A 23,372-nucleotide genomic window follows, 5' to 3' on the forward strand; every position below is an offset into this window, starting at 1 on the left:
ATCCAGCAGGGGCAGATATTTATTCCCCCACCTCTGTGTGTACAGAATAAAACCACAAACTGCAAGCATTTTATATTTAACTTAAAACTAAGAAAAGACACTGTGGTGGTTTGAATAACAATGGCCCCCATAGGCCCATAGGGAGTGGCACTATTAGGAGATATGGCCTTGTTGGAGTGGCCTTGTTGGAGGAAGTGTGTCACTGTGGAGGGGGAGGGAGGCTTTGAGGTTTCAGAAGCTCAAGCCAGGCCCAACGTCACTCTTCCTGCTGCCTGCAGATCCAGATGTAGAACTCAGAGCTCCTTCTCCAGCACTGTATCTGCCTGCGTGCTGCCATTTTTCCAGCTGTGATGATAATGGACTGAGCCTCTGAAACTGTAAGCCAGCCCCAATTAAATGTTTTCCTTTATAAGAGTTGCCATGGTCATGGTGTCTCTTCACAGCAATAGAAACCCCAACTGAGACAGACAGAAGCTCTTCTATGGATGTGGTTGAGTAATAATAAAACTATGGTAAATTACTTTTTTATGTGATTTTTATACTCACAGTTTTTGTTTTTAAATTTATGTGTATGTTCACCACAGTATGTCTGTGCGGAGGTCAGAGAACAGCTTGTGAGAAATGGTTCTCTCCTTCCACAGTCTGGGTCCTGGGAATTGAACTCAGGTCCTCAGACTTTGCTGTGTGAGTCTTTACCAGTTAAGTCATCTTGCAAGCCCCACTTACAGAGCTTCAAGAGTGAAACCAAGGGCATGATAGCTGTATCAAATCAGTCTTTGCAATCTCTGTTCCGGGTTGAGTTTCTGCTAGAACCAGGATGCTTCGGAGACTTGCTAGTGTCTCAAGGTCCCTTCACCTCCAGCTCTTCCACCCAGGGCACTGGAAGCAGTCACACCCTCCCAAGCTGTTTCAGTATATCTGGACAACCTTCCGGGTGGATCAACACTAACCTGCTGGAGGTGGACGTGTGAAAAGCAGCGGGCCCTGCCCAGGCCTGGGTTGGGAGGGGACCAAGGTTCTCAGAGTGCACATTCTTCAGGGGCTGTCTGCACCAGGGCTGGGGTGAGAACTGAGCACTGGCCTTGGGATGCAGCTGAAAGAGCCCACAGACCTATCTAGGACCTGTGTGTGACAAGAGCCCACGCCAAGGTCTGAGGGCCTCAGAGGTCCAGGAAAGATGCGTGACCTCAAAGACAACTTGAAGGGGAGAAGCTGTGTGATGGATGATACATGGTCCTCAGAGAAGGGGGAAATGGTGAGGTCTCTGGTGCTAAGTGGGGCAGAGCCAGCCCCACCCAGAGCCAGGCAGGAGCTGCACCCACAGCCACCATGCTGAATTTATTTATTGTTAGTACATGTGTATGGGTGTTTTGCCTGCATGTATATCTGTGCACCGTGTGTATGCCTGGTGTCTGTGGAACTGGAGGTAGGCAGTTGTGAGCTACCATATAGGTACTAGGAATCAAATCCAGGTCATCTGTAAGAGTAGCTCCTAACCACCGAGCCATCTTTCCATCCGTATTAATTTTTTAAGGTAGCATACAAGGTATTGAGTGTCCTTCTGGCACATCCAACAACGTGTTCTTTAGTGAATCTCCTCTCTCCTCATCTTCTCCTCCCTCCCCTACTCTATTCCTCTTTGGGTCCCATTGGTCCTTTTGCTGACCCCCTGTCCTTCCTTCTCCCCTATTTGCTCCTTCTCATGGTATCCTTCAGTTTCATGACTTATACTAACCCCCACACATCTAAATATTAAACACTGGAATTCTCATATGAGAGAAAATGTGGTGTTCATTTTTCTGAATCTAGGTTATTTCACTCAATAATTTCTAGAACCATCCATTTTCTTGAAGTTTTCATTTTTCTTTATAGATAAATAAGACCCTGTTGTGTACATGTACCACATTTTTATTATCTGTTGATGGACTCTTCAGCTTGTTCTGTTTCCTGGATGTTGCATAGAGCAGCAATAAACAGGGATTAGGAAGTCTCTCTGTGGTGGGATATGGAGTCCTTTGGGTACATATCCAAAAGGGACATAGGTGCTCTTTTAAAATGATTTTTAATTATGGGGGGGGGCGAGGGGAGGGCTGGGGGGCAGGTATGTGCACGTAAGTTGTAGGTGTCAATGGGGGACAGAGGTGGTCATCAAATGCCTTGGAGCTGGGCTTGTAGAAGGTTGTAAGCCACCTGACATGGATGCTGGGAACCAAATATGGGTCCTATGCAAGAGCAATGTTGTGGAATATTCATTAACACTATGTGAAGATGCTTCATAATTAATAAAAAGTCTCTGTTTGGGGGGCTGCTAGTCCAAAAAAGCCTGCTACAGAGCAGTATGTGTTCTTAACTGCTGAGACATCTTTCTAGCCCCTACTTCTAATTTTTAAAGAAACTTCCACAATGAGTTCCATATGAATACACTGGTTTGGACTCCCACTGGTAGTGAACCCTTGTCAGGTTTCTTGATGACAGCCGTTCTGACTTGGGTGACGTGGTATCTCTGAGTAGTTTTAATTTGCACTTTCCTGAGGACTGGGGATGCTGAACACTTATTAAAACACTTATTGGTTATTTGTGCTTCTTCTTTTGAGAACTGTCTGTCCTTTTCATTAGCCATTTGGGTACACATGTCAGCACACAGTACTATAAGACTTCTTTGAGAAATTTTTGCAGAGCCATTTTTAAACCAAATATAAAACTGTATTAATTTCTCAAAGGTGAGGCACTTTAGGAGGACTAGAAACTTTGACAGAGGAAGGCAAACATGGAGGCTGAGAAACTTCCCATGAACTTGAACTTACCCCGTCTGTAATCCTCTCTGCTCAGGCTGAGCCAGAGAAAGCCCACCCTTTTTGGAAGTCAACCCCAAGAATTCCTTCCCCTAAGAAGCCTGCCTTGTCCCCTATCCCTAAGGCCCAGGCTACACTTGCAGCTCATAGGCCGGCCTGCACCCATGTCCAGCCTTCCTGGATGCTGTTGCCTGGGAATCCTTGCTCCGGCTCCCTCATGTCTCATTAAAGCTTGCCTGGATGACTAAATGAACATTAATGAAGAATTTCTGAGTAAAACAATGAAGGCTTCATGTTTTACACCCTTGATATTACCTAAATAAACAACAAAAACCTCTTCCAAATCAAGTATTTAAGACTCTTTGCATGCTTAGTCAATAAATACAAAGTTATCATAATTTTTTTAAAAAGCAGATATTTTTAAAACCAGGTAGGGTAAGGCAAAATAGACAATTACACTCTTGAGGGGTTCCTGCATCCAAACAACCAAAGATCAATATGACAATATGAATGGATTTCTATGGGAAAGTGATTGAGACAGCAGAATGCAGTAACGTTTGCAGAGGGTTATCTGCCATCCACATGGTCCTTGCTTTTCTTTCCATCAGTCAGACAGCCCTGTAGTGATGCTTGATGGGAAAGTCAGGGTGAGGTCTGACTCATCAGTAGAAGACAGACCTTAAGACCTGCTGCTGGGGCTGGGGAGGTGACTCGGGCAGTGAACTGTTCATCACACAAGCGAGGGCCTTGAGTTTGACTCCCAGAGCCCATGTGAAAGAAAACACCAGGCATGAGTGGTACACATGTATAATCCCAGACTGGGGAGGCAGAGACGGGTGGGTCCCTGGGGCTTGCCGGCCAGCCAGCCTAGCTTCCTTGGAGTGTTCTAGGCTAATGAGAGACCTCGTCTCAGGAGAGGTAGACGGTGTTCCTGAGGAGGACTCCAAGTTTGATACCCGAGACTGTCCTCCAAATTCCAAACACACATGCTCATATGTGTACCTGCATCCACACATATACCCCCCCCACATGACCACATATGTGTGCATGCATGTCACACACACACACACACACACACACACACACACACACACACTTTATTCAAAAGACCCACGGCTTCTACAGCAGCCACTCACAGCGACGCTGGCACACACATACCCGTGGGGTTTCCGACTGCGTCCTTCGGGCCACCATGAGTAACAGCTGCTGCTGGAGAGCACTCACTGCAGGGTCCCCCGAGGACGGATCTGGACTTCCTGAAGTGGTGGCACTGGAGGAGCTGAGGAGGATCTCTCTGAGAATGGGGAGAAACAATCCTTTGGTGACCATCTCGCATTAGGATACATTTATTTATTACATAGGAACCCAGGGGGTTGGAGACGTCCAGTGCCAGAGGGGACTGTCTGGGTCCTGATCTTTATGTTCTCTAAAAGAGCTAACAGTTCTGTGTGTGAGGCTAACTGCAGCCTCCAGCCCTAGGCCTGGACGCAGCTGCCGTGTGTGAGTGGATACTTGGTGCTCAGAGGCAAAATCTCCGATTTTCTGTACATTTCTGGGGCAGAGGTGACCCTGACAGGTAGATTTGGGAATTCCCAGACCCCAGCTGGGAAGATGAAGGACCTCTGTGTGATGGTTACATTCATTGCGAACATGGCAGGGCTTAGACTCACCTAAGAGACACACCTCTGGGCATGTCTCTGAAGGATTTTCTAGATTGGGTTAGCAGAGGTGGAAAGACCCACCCTGAGTATGTGTGTGATGCCTTAACAATTGAACAGAATTTAAAAAAAGGAAGTTAAGATGAACACCAGCTTTCATCCTTCCTCTGCTTCTGGACTGTGAATGTCATGTGACTCCTGCAGCCACGCCCTCCTGACCCTCAAACGGAGGCAAGGTAGACCCTTCTTTCCTTGAGTTGCCATTGCAGCACATTTGATCACAGTAATAGAACAAGGAACTATGACATTATGCTGGCTCTCCAACCCCAGCACTCTGTCTGCATCGCTCCCGCAGACACCCCAAAGCAAGAAAGCCCATTTACACAAAAGAAGCGCCTTTGTAGTAGCTAGAAGGTCCTTGGAAAAGCAACCTTTGTTAAATGGTTTTAAGTCTCTATCTGAATGTGTTTCGGTATCTTAAGTCATATGTGAGTCACTGAGACTTAATTCGGCTCTTGAATAATCACAGTCCTGGCCCTCTTAACTCTTAAATTCATTTTTATTTATGTGTAATATGTATGTACCTGCACCACATGCGTGCAGTGTCCACTGAGGCCAGAAGAGGATGCCAGATCTCCTGGAGCTGCAGGCAGTTGTGGACTGCCTGATGTGAATGCTGGGAACAGTGCTGAGATCCTTAGCAAGAGCAGCAAGTAGTCTCAACAGCTGAGCCATCTCCTCAGGCCTCAGCCCTCGCTTCAGCTCAGGGAGCAGAAACTAAGACATACTCCACAGGGCTTCCCAGGAAGGTGCCTACGTTTTAGGAGACAATATTGGTTTGCTTACCCCATGGTTGTTTCTAAGGGAACTCCTACTGATGTGGCCCCATTTTATCCAAATGGCTGAGATTGTATGCTAACAGGGGGGTGCAGTGTGTCAGTGATACAAGACTCCGTCCTTCTCTGGCCCTGGGGATAAAACTGGTCTCATCATCCATTCATCTTGCTAGTACTTAGCTTGGGATTGGGGATATAACACAGTTCTAAAGAGTCACCTAGGGAGAGGGAAGTGTATGGACATGTATATGCTCTCACACTTGTTTATGTATGTATGCATTCATGTGGAAGCAGAGGTCAGCCTTGAGTGCTATTGCTCAGGTGACATCCACCTTAATTATTTTATTAGTGGAGGAATTGCACATTTGCCTTGTACATTTTTCAGGGAGTGAACTTAGACTACCAGTTGCATGACAAGCACCTTAAGCCATCTTGCTGGTCCCCTTTCCATCTTATTTGTTGAGACAAGGTCCCTTACTTTTGACCCAAAACTTGTCAATCCATCTAGGCAAGCTGGGCAGCAAGCCCCATGGTCTACCTGTCTCCACTTCCCCAGCACTGTCACCATGTGCTGGAGGTCCTGGGACTATACAGCAGGTGACAACGAGTATTCAACAAGTTGACCCACCAGACGAATAACTCTCCAATGGGGAGCCCCGCTTGGCAAAGACCGTGGGGCCACTGACTGTAAATGACTGGTTGTTTCTTTCTGTAATTTTTCTCATGTGCCACTATATTTCTTCCCTAAAAACAGCTATGGGTGTTTTCCCACAGCTTGTGTGTTTATCTCATGTAGATATTCCACCTATTGGGCACACTTATAGCTGTGGATAGTCAGGAAGATTATTTCTGCTTAAGCTGTATAGTTCTGATGAATAGAAATAATATTAGAATATTTTTAATACTCAGACTAACGTAGGAAAATAACTGTATTCTCAGCTGCAAAGATGGCTTTTCACACATTTAGCCAAAACCTCAGAGCAAATCCAAAATAGACTAGTTGCCCCTGGAGACAAAGTATACAAGCACAAGTTCCCAGGTGTCTGTTTGTTGAACCAAAGCCTGGCAGATAACATTAAAGACACAACTCCCTGCAACAATTGACTTTCTGCACATACTCCTAACCTCAAGGTTCAGCCAACTAACTGTTTATTGTTTAAGTCCTGAATTTCAATGTCACTCTCTGTCTGGGAACCTGAACCACTTAGAGCTACAACCTGCTTTACTCACCATGCCCGGTCATCACAACATCCCTACCCTGAGAGAAACCGTGTGATTCCTTATGTGTATCAGGATGGCTCTGTCTCTTATTGTTTACTCAAGAAATGTTTTGTGACCCTGAAAATGTAACTCCTATTTGTCCAGAGTTTTTGCTGTGGAACAGAGATGTGTATGTAGGGCAGAAAAGTGTGTGTGTAGAGGAGAGTGAGTGAGACAGTGAGTGAGTGAGTGAGTGAGTGAGTAAGAGAGTGAGAGAGTGAATGAGTAAAGAGTGAGTAAATAATGTAGGAGTATGTGAAGGAATGTAGCAGCGTAGAGACAAGAAGTGTATATAGAAAGAGAGGTGTGTGTAGAGAGAGATGTGGAGCTATGCAAAAAAGAGATGTAACTGTGTGTAGAGATGTGTGGCTGTGCAGCAGAAGGTATGTAGCTGTTGAGGAGAGATGTATGGATGGAAGAGAGAGCTATGTGGATGAGATGTATAGCTATGTAGAAGAGGTGTGTAGAAAAATGTAGCTGTATGGAGAATGTAACTGTGTGGAGACAGAGAGATTTTCAGAAAGAGGATTTTCAAGATGAAGTAAAAGAGAAAGTTACCATCAGAGAGTGTGTGTTTCCTCATTTACCCCTCAGATAGAAAAGTCTAGCCCTTGCCATATGCGTGGATTTTTTTTTTTTTTTTTGGTATACCCTGGAGGCGGTCTTAGAGCAGGCTCTCCACAAAGGCTGCCGGTAACCATGCCCAGCTTTTCTACATGAATTTTGGGGGTGGGGGATGGGGATTCAGACTTCATGGCTAGTACTTTATGGGCAAGCCACATCCCCAGATAAAATGTCTTACTTTCCAAGATAATGTGTTTCCTCCTGTTTAATCCATTTTGAATTGAGTCTTCAGTAGCCTGCAGCCCAAACTGTGCTAATTGAGGGATGCAGATGCATCAGTGATGTGATCTGACCTCTAACCTCTACTATTCTCCATACCCCATGACCTTTCTCTCCTTATGTCCTGACTTCTGTGTTCACAAACACATTCACTTGTTTATACACACAGACACAGACACACACACACACACACATCCACACGAATCCTCTATACTTGTATGATGAAATTCGTGATTGCTAGGATAAGTCAATGAAGCCTTCCTTAGTAAGAACCATGTCAAGCGCACACCAGGTAAGCCAACATCGCAGAACCCAAAACTCTAAACCCCAGTGTATTATGGTCTGGAAACGAAACTCCAGTCATCAGCAAGAGCAGTATGTGCTTTAAACAGCTGATCCATTTGTTACAGTCTAGATACAAAATGGGCTCTCGAAAACTCCTGTGCTTGAACCCTCGGTCTCCAGCAGGTGGCGCTGTTTTAGGGGGTGTGTGACTCGGTCTCAGGCAGGTGGCACTGTTCTAGGGGGTTGTGAAACCTGTGGGAGGTGGGGCCTTGCTGGAGGAGGTGGATCACTGAGGGTGGAATGTGAAGGTCATAGCCCAGCCCTGCTTTCAGTCTGTTTCCCGACCCATAGGAGTGTGAGGAGGACCACTTCTCCACTGGCCTCCCTAGCTCGATGGACAGTTTCACCTGACTCCATGAGCTGGAGTTGATCCTTCCTCTGTCAACTTGTCACAGCAATGCGACCAGCTCACTAACACACTGTCCCTACATTATTCGGAATGACTGCTCCCCAGCACTCGCTTTCCTTCTTGCTGGTCAGCTCATCACACCCACCACGAATGGGCTGATTGATCCATTAGCTTGATCAAGACAGCTTTTCAGCAGGACCTTGAGGGTTCGCGTGCACACCACTGAGTGACACTGTCTGGACCTCTAGAGTGAGAGAAAATAGAAATGGGAGTTCCTTGATAGGATAGGGTCAGAGACTCAGAAACGTGGTGTGTGAGATGCCCTGGAGCCAAGAAACTAGACGACATTGCAGGGGAAGGAGGCCATGCTGACCTGGGAGCAGGAGACGGAGAGAGGCGCACTCCTGTGTGGGGAGCTGGAGACATATGGGCCCTCTCCTGCCGGCTACTTCAGGATATGTCAGATCAGCTCTGCGAGAGGCCTGCCTGCCAATGCTTCCTGCCAAGAAGCAGAACTCTAAGGAGGGGCCACTCATTCATGGGCATGACTCCCCATATTATTAAGCATGCTTTTAATTGCAGAACAATATGTCATAACACTGGGTGGGACTGGGCTCAGCTGGAGTACTTGCTTGGCATGCACAAAGCCCTGGGTTCAGTTCTCATCGTTGCACAAACAGACTGGGGTGGCACACACCTGTAATCCCAGCACTATGAAAGTGGCCTCTGTAGGTTCAGAAGTTCCAGGTCATCCTGGGCTACATAGTGAGTTCAAGGCTAGCCTGGGATACATGAGATCCTGTCTCCAAAATAAATATTGGCCAGAGAGGTGACTCACTGAGTAAAGAAGCTTGTTTTGATCCCTAGGCCCTTTCTGGTAGAAGGAGAAAAACTACCTCTCCAATTGTCCTCTGACCTCTGAACACTCCTCCAAAATAAATCAATCAAAATGTCTTTTAAAATGAAAATAAATAAGTAGCTTTTGTAAATATCTTATTTTATAAGGTTTTATTTGTTCAGACTTATTTTTGTTTGTTTTTTAATTTTTTTTTAATTGACACAGTGTCTCACTGTGTATCCCTGTCTGTCTTGGAACTCACTATGTAGATCAGGCTGGCCTCAGACTCACAGAGATTCACCTGGCTCTGCCTCCTGAGTACTGGGATTAAAGTTGTGTGCCACCATTCCTGGCCTTGTTTTTTTTTTTTTTTTCTTAAGAACCTTTGGGTGAGTTCTAGAATGAACAGAGGTGGGTCTGAACCACGGCTGGTCTGTCCACTACCTGGACTTTGAGCACACTGTTTTCCCACCGTGAATCCACACCTTTCAGAGAGGTGTTTCCCTCCTGGAGAGCGCAAGAACTAGACTAGACCGGACAGAATGTCCTGATGAAGCCTCTAGTCAGGCAGGCGGTGAGAGGTTCTGGTCTCTGTTGTCTCCTATTGGTAGGGAACTTGACAGGTAGCAAGGTGGCTGCCAGCCTTTCCACAGATGACACCTTGGCTCCCGTAGTGGTGGGGAAGAGGGTCTAACCTGCACTCATCATATCTCACACAGACTCAAACAGCAGGTCAGCTTCACTCTCAAGGAAGCTCTTTCACTAGCTTTGGCTGGGGCCTTATCACAAGCATACACTGCCACCTGCTCTGGCCCGTATGCAGCCCGAAGGGACGTCTGTGATTAGCGAAGCCATACCTCAAATGGAGCTGCTCTGCTGGAGCCTATTCCCCCCACCCCACCCCACCCCGCTCCCCCATCCCGAGCAGTGGCAGCTGTAGGCATTACAGGATCATGAGACCAATGCTCTCTACCGTGCTAATGAACAGTGTATTTCAGGACTGTTCATGAGGGGGTGTCAAGAGACATTCCCACTTCCTGAAGCATCAGAGGGTGGAGAGAGCCACTCTGTGGAATGACGGTCTCAATGACACCACCAGGTCTCCTTCAGCCAGAGGCTGGGTTGGTCTCTGGTCAGCTAGTTCCATTCAGGGTGGAAGCAGAGGAGAGAGAGTTCAGAGAAGCATGAGGGAGGGAGATTGGGGGTGGGGGGTGGGTGGGGAGTGGGATGTGGCAAGAAGAGCCAGCCCTGGAAGATGCTGAGGGCTAAGTTGGGCCCCAGTGGCTCCAACATGGAATTCCATCACTTGGGTGACCGAGGCAGGAGGATTGCTGGGAGTCTGAGTCTAGTCTCAGCTACACAGTGAGACCCTGTTTCAAACAAACAAACAAAATCAACTGCAGCTAGACTCTGGGCTGGGCTGGCTGGGACAGGGTTGGGTCTGAGGTGAAGAGTAGTTGGTGCTGGGTTTTAGATTCCCTGCAGTCCACTGGCCCTAGCTCCCCCTTCCTAATGGAAGCTTCGAAAGGTCACAAAACAACCCAAGGGGGATGCTGCTACTTCCCAGTGACAGAGAAAACATCACCAGAAATTCTTCATCCTCGCCCAGATTTTAAAACAATAGTTTGTTGTCCCACGGAGAAGGCACCTCTTCTGCCTGCCCTTCCCGGGGCTGCAGGCCCTCTGTGGGACGGACTGATGGCAGGACCTAAGAGGGATGCCTTAGGAAAGAAGTTAGTGTATCACATGATCACTGGCCGTGAAGGGCACTGGAGGACAGCAGATGAAGGTAGGGTGTTTCTAAGAGGGAGCTGACTTTAAAGCTGAGATCAACTCTCCTTTCCTAAGACCATACAAATGAGGGAAAGTCTCAGACAGGCAGCAGAGGGGAAGCAAGTGGATGGAGGGCGCCCCGTGTGGCAGCTGCGGCGATGTGCAGGCATAAGGCCACCGCTTCCAGCTTGGATTTCTGTTCCTGGGACTCCTGGCCTGAAGAGAAACACTGCCTCAACCCTGTGTCTGAGGCCCCAGGATGGGGACCACTGCGGGGGTGGGGTGGGGTGGGGGGTGGGGGGGGACGACAGAGATCCCCGAAGATTGAGAAATCAGCAAGGCTGGGGAAGAAACTGCAGGAAGGCCCACTGCAGGCCCTTCACCTGGCCCTCCACGTCATCAAAGGCAGCAAGAATGTTCAAGTCTTTCACTCGGGCACGGCAGCAAATGCACATCTCTCGTTCAAATGAACAGTGACAGGGCTCCGTGGCTGAGGTTAAATATCCCCCACCAGAGCTGAAATGTGCTGTGCAGAGTGCAGTTGATCGGGTTTACTGAGGAGCCCCCACATCTCACCATCCCGAGCACCTCACAGCCTCACCTCAGCGCCCCTCACTCCTGCTCTTGCAAACTCAAGGTCTCCACTTCTTCGGAAAGAAGCAAAAATCAACGGATTCTTTCTGGCAATCCTCTGCCTGCTTCCCTTCCCAGGTGCACCCTTTAAACACCATGGCTGTGGGCTGAGGAGACGGCGATAAAGCATTTGCCACCCAGGCATGAGGACCGAGTTTGAGCCCCAGAACTGACAGAAAAAGTCGGGTGTGCTGTTGCACTCTTGTAACCTCAGTACTGGGGAGGCAGAGAAAGGTGGGTCCTTGGTGTGCACTGGCCAGCAATCCCAGCCTCCATGGTGAGGCCCAGGTCCCAGTGAGAGGCCCTGTCTCAAAAAAGGAAATCCAAAGTGGACGACCACTGAGAGATGGACTGAGAGCTGTACTAACATCCAGGTTGGGTCTTTCAAAGGAAAGACGATCCTCGGGAAATGTGTAGACAAAATAAATAGAAATCTTTGCTGAACAAAGAATAAAAGTTCTTATTGTGGGCTTGGTGGTGCCTGACTGTCAGCCCAGCACCTGGAGACAGGGGCAGGAGGACCCAAAGTTCAAGACCAGCCTGGGCTGCATCTCAAAAATCAAACAAGGGCTGAAGAGAGAACTCAGTCACTGGAGTGTTTGCCTTGCACGTGTAAGGACCTGAGTTTGACCCCCAGGACCTACACAGCAAAGCATGGCCATGCGTGTTTGTAATCCCTGCACTGAGGAGGCAGGGACAACTCCTGGGGCCCACCGGCCGGCCAGCCCAGCCTGCGTGGGGAGCTCTGGGCCAATGAGAGACTGCCTCCAATGACATCTGAAGTTCTCTACTGTCCTAGACACACACACACACACACACACACACACACACCACATCACACACACACACACCTCACACCATATACACACCACACCACACACACCACATCACACACACACACACCTCACACCATATACACACCACACCACACACACCACACCACACACACACCACACACACCACGCCACACACACACACCACACACACCACACCACACACACCACACCACACATACATACCTCACACACACACACACCACACACCACACACACACCACACATACACACACCACACACACTACACACACACACCACACACACACACACACTACACACACACACACCACACACACACACACACTACACACACACACACACACACACACACACACACACACACACACACACGGCCCCGGCTGCAGCAGGGGGAGGGAGGCTTTAGTTACAAAGCCTGGAGAGGAATAGTCAAAGTCCAATGTGTGGTGAACCATTTCAACTCTGAACATTCGTTAACTTTCCAGGCAACGTCTTCCATTTCCTGGGCTAATGACCTACTTCCAGCTCAGTTTTCAGGCAGATCAGCTCACTTTGGGCTCTGAACTAGTAAATCCGTCCTGTGTTCTGGTCAGTTAAACATGAAAGGGATTTGTTGTCAGGCAGTATTTCCCAGCAGCCCCTGGAAAGGCTGCAGTTCGGGTTTCGGGGGGAGAGCAGAGAGCAATCAGATAACCTTCCCAAAGGCACCTGCTTGATGAACAGCTAGTGTGTGACTCAAGGTGCTCTGTGAGACTCCGGCAGTGGGTGGGGGAGGTGTGCTGTTTCTCACAGTGTTTTCAGGGGGGCCAGGAAGGGAAATAAACTTCCTCTCTCAGCTTCCTCCAGGAATCCCTACAGAGACAGGGAAGTTACATGGCTCACAAGTCCCCATTCAGAGCTGAGCATCTGGGACGTAAAACTGTCACGTGACAACCAGGCCTCACAATGGCTAAGAGAGTCTCCTTCCTGCCGGTAATGGGATCCAGCAGTTTAACAATTTAGTTGGAGGTGCTCCCAGCCACTGAGGTCACCTTAGAGGGGAAGAGCTGGTTTTCCAGTACCTTCTATGGAGAATAGCTTACGGAGCCCTCACCAGGCTCCCTTCCAATCTGAACGTCTACATTTGTATCTGCTATGGTTGGAGGACCCAGAACTTGACGGCGTTGAGCCCTAGAAACAGAATATTAAGTACCCTGAAGCTGCCCCAGATGCCAAGGCGTTGGACCACAGGCTGCTGGGGAAACACCTTAGCTGCCCACTTCACAAACAGGTAAAGTGGCCCCTGCTGAGAACGGGCTTCCTCCTGGCAGAAGCCAGGGGTTGGCTGCTGTGAAAAGTTAACCCTGGACTTTGTCCTCCTTTTCTACCCAGAAGGGGAACGCATGTGACACTACTGAGTGCCCTCCACACAGGCGCTGTCTTGAATGATGTGTGTGTATGTGTGTGTGTGTGTGTATGTGCCCTGTGGTGGGTGTCAGAGGTCAACCTCTGGTGTCCTCTCAGATGCCCCCCCCCCTTGCTTTGAGAGAAGGTATTCTCACTGACCCAGGATCTGCTGACTAAGGTGGGCTGGCTGGCCAGTGGGCTTTGGGAATCCATCTGTTTCTACCACCCAGTGCTTAGATTTCAAGTACGCTACACCACACCTGGCTTTTTAATGTGGATTCTAGGTCCCTATGCCTCCTGTGCGGCAAGTGTTTTACCAACTGAGTTAACTCCCCAGGCCAACTTTAATTTTTAAAGCAAGCCAGTGAATTAATTCATTATTTCTCTCAACTTACAGGTCAAAAAAAAGTTGACAAGGAAAGGCAATATGACTCAGTGGGTAAAGGGGCTTGCCACTAAGCCTGATGACCTGAGTTTGCTCCCCAGGACCCACATGGTGGAAAGAGAGAAGCTACCCTTTGACCTCCACATATGTGCAGTGTGGCACGCGCGCGCACACACACACACACACACACACACACACACACACACACACCTAAAAATAAATAAGTGAAAATGTAATGCAAATATTTTAAACTTAATGAGTAAGAAATTATACCACATGAAACAGAAAATAAACACAGGTGCTGAGATTCGAACCCACGTCAGTCTGATGTAAGACTTCTGCTCCTGTCCAGAGCAGCTAGAGATGCTGCAGGTCTGGGTCAGCTCTACCTCCACTTTCAGCTTTCTTGCTGATAGAGAACTGCTTCCCTCGGAGAACGAGGAGCTGGAAGCTCGGCTCTGATGTCCACAGACAAGGTGCCGAGAGAGTCAGGCTGGAGGTTTCTGTTTGCTCTAGTTTCTCAGGGCTGAAAGGGAGTCCTGTTAATTCTGTATTCGAGTGTGCTGATAACTCTCTCAGCACTATGAGCTACCACGCTGCTTCACAAAGACTCAGGGCATTGTTGGGACACAATGTAAGGCACGAGACCCCTGTGTCTTCCTGGGGGCAAAGCCACTGGGTCAGAGGTCATTCTTCACCTTTAGTGTTAGAAACAATGATTAGGGGATGCCACCCCCCACCATGTGCTTGCAAACCAGTGAGGGGCGGATACTGGCTCAGCAGCAGGGCACTTGCCTATGATATTCTAATGAAGGGTTGCCTGTAGCTCAGGGGAAGGGCGCTTGCTATAACCCTCTAGTGAGGGGCTGGAAGCATGGCTCAGTGGCAGAGTGCGGCCTAGAATCTACTGTGAGGTGATGGGGGATGTTGCTTAGTGATAGAACACCTGCCTAGAACCTACCCGAGAGGGACTGGGAGTGGGGTTCCTCTGTCGTGTTCTGGCCTAGCACGCAGGAGGTCCTGAGATTCAACTCCCAAAGTATACATACATAAAAGAACTCTAGCTGGGAAAGGCGGTGATGAGATAATGAAAGAAAACAAGAATGGGGTGATTAATAAAAAGAAATTAGAGAGAGAAAGAGAGTGGGTGCCACTCACTGAGGTGGTGTGGAAACTCCAAGGCCTTCTCACCCACATGTGCACCCTTTATGGCTTTGTTGACTAAGGTGGGCTGTCTGGCCAGTGGGCTTTGGGAATCCATCTGTTTCTACCACCCAGTGCTTAGATTTCAAGTATGCTACACCACACCTGGCGTATTAAATTTTACTTTTATTTATGTATATGTGTGTGCAATTACTTGTCTGCATGCGCACCCACCGACGCCAGAAGAGAGGGGTGGATGCAGAGAACCACAGAGGTTTCCTAGTGAAAACTTACTCAGGGTCCAAGAATCTGAGCTTGCTTTACCTATCAGGGCTGCTAAAGGGGATGATTTGACCATGGGCATGATTACCAGGTATGTGGAAGGGTCTGTCTACACTTGGCTGTGTGGTGTGCTTTGATCTAGCAAGGGGGAGGTCTTTTGCCCTGCTCCTTGGCATTGTTATAAAAAGCCCTTTGGAAGAGGCCATTGGGTTTTGATCCAGGTCCCCCCCGAAGCTATCCCATGTTTCTTTCTTTCTCCTCTTCGCTATCTTTCTATCTAAAAGTTTCTTATCCCTCTCTCCTCCTCATAGGAACCCTTTAAAAGATGTGAGCTGGCCTGAGTTACAGATGTTTGTGAGCCACCCGCTGTGGCTATTGAGGAGAGAACTCAAGTCCTCTGCAAGGGCAGCAAGTGTTCCTAACCGTCAAGCCATCTCTCTGGTCCCTTAGTTTTTCAAGGCTCAGGATATGTGACTACAATGTATGTTATACTGGTAAATTGTCACATGCTGTTTGAGCTCACTGAGGAACTGGCTCCGAAGACACAATTGCCCACCCCAACCTCAAAGTCTGTCTCCAAGTGTCCTTTGTCTGGATAGAGCTGCTCCCCCAACTCTGTGACAGGAAAGAGAAGATCAGCAAAACAGCTCAAGAGTGAAAACACAGTGCCCTTGAGAACAGCCAGAGGTGAGCCGCTGTAGCAGAGGTTACTCTCTAACATCTGTCCATCACTTGCTGTTTCTTACTTTGGCTTCCTGTATACTTAGTAAAGTCAGTTATAGGGTTTGAACAATGGCTCAGAAGCTAAGAGCACTGGCTGCTCTTCCGGAAAACTGGGGCTCAATTCCCAGCACCCACATGGTAGCTCCCAACATTCTGTAACTCCAGTTTTGGGAGATCTGGCTCCCACTTTTGGTCTTCCAGGGCATTACACATATATAGTACACACACACACACACACACACACACACACACACACCACACACACACACACCACACACACACCACGCACACATGCACTCACGCACGTACACAGGCAGGCAAAACATTTATATAGGCAAAAAGAATAAAAAAATAATAAAAATAAACATGCTTATTCAAAACTGAAAACACAGCTCTCATAGATCATTCTCTTGATTCAGAACACTAGCATTACTGGTAAATTCAGGTCAGTACTCACCTGGGAAGGAAGTAGTGTATATTTATTTAGAGGAAACAAAAATCCAACAAAAGCAAAGCTCCTGCCTTTACTGTGGGATGAAACAGGAGGCTTCTGTTTGCTCTGAATTTAACATAAGAGCATGTCAACCTGCCTCTGGGGAGGAGATGTGACAGTTCCCTGTGTTCCCCTGCCCTCGAAGACATCACCTGAGAAGGCTGCCATGCTAGATGATGAAATTCCCTAACTGCAATCCTGGCATGTGCTAACACTAGAGCCCAGTGGAGGACGCACGCCTTTCCTTTCAAGTGTCTGTTTGCTCGGGGATTCTGCTTGTCTCTGGCTGGGGAAGCCAGCTTTGATTGGTGCACACAGTGGTACCTGAGACTGGAGGAGGCTGCAGGGCAGGGAGGTGGTGAGATGCAGGCCCTACCCCTGCGGGACTGACTGAGTTCATGTAGAACACATCAGAGCAGAACAGGAAGGATGGGGTGGCAGGGAGAGTGACCTCCAGGCACTGACATCGGGCACTGGGTGACAGGGAGGGTGACCTCCAGACACTGACATCGGGCACTGGGTGACAGGGAGGGGTGACCTCCAGACACTGACATCGGGCACTGGGTGACAGGGAGGGTGGCCTCCAGACACTGACATCGGGCACTGGGTGACAGAGAGGGTGACCTCCAGACACTGACATCGGGCATAGGTGACAGGGAGGGGTGACCTCCAGACACTGACATCGGGCACTGGGTGACAGAGAGGGTGACCTCCAGACACTGACATCGAGCACTGGCATTTTTGATCAGGTGAGAATTGATGATGGGGTCACAGCATCAGTGAGAGAACACTCCAGAGGCTAGTGCATGACGACAGGAAAATTAAGTCATTTGTTTCAGGTTCCCTGAAGATTCCCATCACATCCCTGAAAAAACTCAGGACTCAGGAAACACAAGACCTCCGGAGTTAGATTCTGTTTGTTTTGTTTGAGACCAGGTCTCCTGTAGCCCAGGCTGGCCTTGACATTGCTCTGCAGCTGAAGATGACCTTGAATTTTGGATCTCCTTGCTCCCACCACCTCCCGAAAGCCAGGATTACAGTTCCCTGCCACCATGCTTTGTTTATGTGGTGCGGGAGTTGGAATGGAGGGTTTCAACTCGGTCCTACCAACGGAGCCACAACCCCAGGTTCTCAAAACACCACTTACACTCTCCATGCGGGAAACCCACGACAGGCCGATTATACCATAGTAATCTGTAGTTCTTCAAACACACATGCAGTTCTAACACACTGCACGTAACGGATTTACCTCCATATTTACAGCAAGCAACTGAGACCCACCCATTCCGATTGCCATAAGGAATCTCTAAGCCCCGGGGAACCTCAGACCTGCTCCACAGCTGGTGAGCTGAACAGAGAGCTGTGCAAAAGCTGCTTCAGTGCCAAGGGAACTCACACTGCGAGGAACTGGGAGCTGTTCAACATGTTTTCAGCAAAACAGAGAAGACACCTAGGACCTCGACCTGCTGAGTGGCCTGTGAACTGGAAGCGTCCACACTTCCAGGGTGCCCTCGGGCAGATGTTGCACTGCCCTCTAGAGAGCAGAGCTCTCAAGCCGCCGGGCTCAGATTCCTTCACTCAGGTCCTCTCCCTGTCTCCACCTACATGTCCTGTTCACCTTCCACCAGGGCCATGGCCCCAAAAATGGCTCTGCTGGGTTTTCTAGCATGTCATATTTTCATTTCACACAAAACTCTGCCTCAACCTCTACGGAGGAGCCTGTGGACCCCAGCACTGTCCAGGCTCCCAGACCTGGAGGCCACGCCCACTCACCTGGCACGTGAGGCACAGTCAGGGTTCGAGGACCGATGCTGAGAGGAGCCTTCTTTCTGATTTCCAGACTTTAAATAACACGACCTGATTTCCCCTGCAAAATTGTGAGATTTGAGCGAAGAGCACCATCCCATGGTCTACGACGCATGAGCTCACTCCCACCGTCTTCACGTTAAAGGCAGCCCCGTCAGACTGTCTGTGGAGTGACTGGCTCTGTTTCATTCCGCTTCACATTTGAAGCAGAAGTTTATGTAGCAAAGGAAACCACTGAGAAAAATGTTCTGCGTGTCTGCCTGGTGCAACCGTAGTACTCACTACATCACTGCCTTTGATCTGCTTATCAGAATTGTTCTGTTAGTCAATTAACTTTTGTTTCCTTCTTTTCTTTGTTTTTTTTTTTTTTTCTTTCCATTTCTTTTTCTCTCCCTGTGGTTCCAGGCTGGCCTCCAACAATCAATCTTTCTGCCTCGGCCTTATGCTGGGATTACAGGCATGGGCTACTATACTTAGTATTCTTTCTCAGGTAGCCCAGGCTGGCCTTGAACTCACTGTGTAGCCATGACACCCCTGAACTCCTGACCCTCCTGCTCGAGTGCTGGGATTATAGGTGTGGTTGAGTGGTGCTGGGAATCTACCCCAGGGCTCATCATACCCCACAGGCAGATACGTCCCCAGCCCTTTACTTCACATGTTTTTCTATGTTCCACTCACATAGCAGCAGGACTGGAGGAGGGCTGGAGCAGGTGGTTTCTGTGTGCATGCACATGGGTATTGCATATAAGAAGAGGCTCATTAGGCCTGCAGCTTAGATGGAGGCTGCAGAGTCCAGGCTGCCTCAGGGAAGGTGGATGAGCATGACTGCTGACTTCGTGTCAGCCTGGTCAAGAGGAGAAGAAAGGGTGGCATCCCTTTGCAGAGTTCAGTTAGTTCGGCTGGAGGGTCCTGGGCATTGAGGTGTGAAGATCAGCTCCTGCCTTGATGTAATCTCCTAGTCCCAAGGAGCACCTTCCTCTGGAGCCTTAGGAAATGCAGTTAATTCCCTGGTGGAGACACCTGCTAAGTGGCCTTCAGCTCCAAAGTGCCAACAGCCAAGGCCTGGCCTCACTTTCTGGAGGCTTAGATAAAAGCGTGTGTGTGTGTGTGTGTGTGTGTGTGTGTGTGTGTGTGTGTGTGTGTGTGTGACACAAGACATTGAGCCAGATAAGGCCACAGAAGTCAGCATCCTGAGTACTCCGTAACTGACAGTGGACTGGAGCCATTCAGACAAGCAGCGCATGCTTTCTCACAGGCAGGCCCTAGCCTCCTTCTCACTTCCAATGTATGTATGTTTGTGTTTATGTTGGAGTGAGTGTGTATAGAGACCAAGAAACCTGAGAGGGGCCAGGAGAGGGGGAAAAGAGGGCTGTGGGAGGAGGGAGAGGGAACCACCAGAACAGGTGATTTCAGTGTGGAAGGTGGCTATGTGATGGAGGGGTCCACGCCAGGAGGGGGGCTGGGAGATGAGGGAGAGCCGGCCAGGACCAAACCAGTGTGGAAACCCCATTAGGAAACCTGCCACTTTGTACACTGATTAAAAAATAACTTAAAAAAAGTTAAAAAGGATGTTAGCCAAGACCTAGCCCAGAACAACCAGAGCCCACGACTCTTGTCTTTGGGACTTTGACCCAACCATTTGATGGGTGATTCCTCATGTAACTACTTTAAATCATTTTTATATGAAGACACTAGGAAAAGCTATGAGGATGTTTAACAAACACCTCATAAGTATTTATGGGGAACTGGGCATGCGCCCTGATGAAGTCTCTCTCCACTTGGGAAAGAGAAATATCATTAGCGGATTATCATAAGACAAGAAATAACTACTGTAATAGTGACGATGAAAGTAAAGGATTGGGTGTTTAGAGAGCCCAGGGATGTGGCTTCCTGGGTAGAGTGCTTGCCTGGCATGCACAGAGCCCTGGTTTCTATCTCCAGGACCGCATACACCAAGCATGCTCAAACAGCCCTGTCATCCCAGCACTCAGGAGGTAAGGGCTGGAGTGTCACAAGTTCAAGGTCAGTCTGAGCTACAATAGCTAGTTGGATGTTGGCCCAAGCTAAATAAAACCTTGTGTCAGAAAAATAAATGAAAAAATAAAATGTTTTAAAAGAGCAAAAAACAGGTGCACCTGGTTAACTCTAAGGTTTACCTGGAATTTTCTCCTTGGAAATAAGACAAAGGGTAAGTAGCATACCAAAGGTGTAATAAGCCAAGGCAGAAAGGAGAGAGCTCCTTCGATAGTACTAAAGGCAACCCCAGGACGGTCTGACTGTTTTAATATCCAACACTTAGACTAGGGACCACGCAGAGCTCCCAGGAAAGCTGTGGCTGTCAGCCTTCTTGCTCTTTAGGAGTTCTTTAAGACTCACCATGCTCGTCGATGAACACGTGCATGGCATCCAGGGAAATTTCCTCCTGTACAGATGTTTCCGGCCCACTGATGACCTGCAGCACTGAGCTGTCTTGTTGGGAAGTCACTCTGTAGATGATCTGTCTTTGCCGACTGCCCTGGAAACTGACCACACAGAAAAGCTTCAAGGTTGCTGGACTGGCTAGTTTTATGTCAACTTGACACAAGCTAGAGTCATCAGAGGAAGGAGCCTCAATAGAGAAAATGCCTCCATAAGATCGGGCTGTAGGCAAACCTGTTGGGAATTTTCTTAATTTGTAATGGATGGGGGAGAACCCAGCCCATGGTGGGTGGTGCCGGCGGTCCTGGGTTCTATAGAAGCAGGCTGGGCAAGCCAAGTGGAGCAAGCCCTTAAGCAGCACTCCTCCATGGTCTCTACATCAGCTCCTGCCTCCAGGTTCCTGCCCTGTCTGAGTTTCTGCCCTCACTGCTTTTGATGGTGAACTGTTATATGGAACTGGGAGTGATATAAACCTTTTCCTCCCCAAGTGGCTTTTGGTCATGGTGTTTTATACAATAGTATAAAATTATGCAATAGTAACCCTAACTAAGACAGATGGTAAGGGGCTGGGGAGATGACTCAATGTTAAACTGCTCACCATGCAAGTGTGAGAACCTGAGTTTGGACTCCTAGGACTCATGTGAACAAAAGCCAAGCATTGAAGCATGCTCCAATAATCCCTGGGCTAGGGAGGAGACAGGAGGATTCCCCAGGCTCCCTGGGCAGCCAGTGTAGCTTGAACAGGTAAGCTCCAGGTTCAGTGAGAGATGGAGAGCTACTGAGATGTTCAACATCTGGCACACACACTCACACACTCCCCAGGAATTCTTCTTTACCCTCCCCAAAGCATTACAAGGAGCACCTGGTGGGAGAGGCCACCTCACACTCCACACAGGGCTAAGTGACCAAGTCCTCCTTACAGTGCTGTGGTCTTGGCAGGCTGTGTGGACACTGGGCTGGCGACTGCATGGTCTTGGCTCGGCAAATCTGGTTTTCCTGGCTTCGGATCATGTCCACTGGGTCTGTCACTCTCCACAGCTTCTTCCTTGGTCCCTGGGGAGGCACGATCTGAAAGACACAGCTTTCCATGTTAACAAGAAACAGGAAAACCATCTCAGTGTTCAGGGAATGAACTATCAGCCCTGAAATATGAAAAGAATGAAGACAATCATACCAGCACTTAGGAGACAGAGGCAGGAGAATAGCTGTGAGTTCCACCCTATTCTGAGCTACAGAGTGAGATTTGGCCTCAAAACCAAGCAAACAACAAAACTCCAAACAATCTGGGTGTGATCATGTACACCTGTAATCCTAGCACTCAGGAAGCTGAGGCAGGAGGATCCCTAGGAGTCTGAGGCTAGCTTGGTCTACATAGTGAGAAAAGAGGGGAGGGAGAGAGGAAGGGAGGAAAGACAGGTTTCTAGATAGATGTTCCTTTCACTAAGTATGAAAGTCTATAAATATACTTGAAACAGACACGTCTATACATTTGAGACAAGTTGTTCAGGCATCTATAGTCACCATCCACTCTACCAAGGGATTCAGAGACCCAGTGGCATCCACTACCCTGTTGGACCCCTATACACATACATGAAAGGGTCTGAACACACAAATGCTCAGCCTCAGATTTAAAGAGAAGACTTCAGTAGACTATCTGTTTTTGGTTCCACTGACCATTTGAAAAATCTCATCATCCTTCTAGTCACTCATTCTCTATAGGTCAATCTAGCTAATGGCAGAATGGCCCCTTGGGAGGCAGCCATCTGTTGATTGCTACCAACTTGGAACTACTCGCTTAGGGCTGTGGGAGAAGGCACAGCCCGACCCCCACTCACCCTTTCCTGGGACTACCTGAAGACGGAAAGCTGTTCAGAAGTCAGCAGGTACAGATGGGAGGCGAGGAACTGTTTAGAATGTTGTCTAGACAGTGGCCTAGACTAAGGATCTGCGCTTATGCCACTATGAGAAGTGAAGGATGCATCTGGCTTGTGTGTGGACACAGGGTTCAAAAGTGTCACTATCTTCTGTCAATTCTGAAGGGTTTCAGCCTGGACCTGAAAACAGGGACAAAAGGTCTGAACCTACAGCCCTTTCGAGACACGCTGTTGAGGGGCAAGGAAGATGGTTCAATGGATCAGGAGCTTGCTGTGCCAGCATGAGGACCTCAGATTGGCCCTGGAACCCACCAAACAAGCCAGGCATGGTGGCACACATCTGCAACATCAGTGCAGGGAGACAGAGACAGGCAGGTCCCTGAAGATTGCTGGCCTAACTGAACCTGTGAGCTCCAGGTTCAATGAGTGATCCTGTCTCAAAAAACAAGGTGGAATGCAATAGAGGACACCTGACATCTACCCCTCACCTCTACACGCAAGCATACACATGTACACAGACACACACAGACACAGACACACACAAACACACACACAGACAGACACAGACACAGACACACACACACACACACACACACACACACACACACACACACACACACACACACGCACGCACATGCACGCACAGAAAAGACATGCCACTGGACTGAAACTGCAGTGATGCGTCTGAGGATGTCAACCACATGACCACAGCAATCCCTT

At 48.7% G+C, this 23,372-nt stretch overlaps 1 protein-coding gene across 1 annotated transcript in view; it reads right to left on the minus strand.

The window, feature by feature from the left end:
* The window catches only part of Pcnx2 (pecanex 2), a 154,992-nt gene that overhangs the window by 113,299 nt on the left and 18,321 nt on the right, over positions 1 to 23,372 (minus strand). Inside the window, exons 6-9 of the mRNA XM_028889810.1 lie at positions 21,699 to 21,846; positions 20,737 to 20,882; positions 18,328 to 18,421; positions 3,951 to 4,086 (exon numbers count right to left, since the gene is read on the minus strand). Coding sequence (XP_028745643.1) covers positions 3,951 to 4,086; positions 18,328 to 18,421; positions 20,737 to 20,882; positions 21,699 to 21,846 — 524 coding nt within the window. The remainder of the gene's footprint in view (positions 1 to 3,950; positions 4,087 to 18,327; positions 18,422 to 20,736; positions 20,883 to 21,698; positions 21,847 to 23,372) is intronic.

The sequence above is a fragment of the Peromyscus leucopus genome, chromosome 5 (genome assembly GCF_004664715.2).
Source record: "Peromyscus leucopus breed LL Stock chromosome 5, UCI_PerLeu_2.1, whole genome shotgun sequence".
In the NCBI taxonomy this organism is placed as follows: Eukaryota; Metazoa; Chordata; class Mammalia; order Rodentia; family Cricetidae; genus Peromyscus; species Peromyscus leucopus.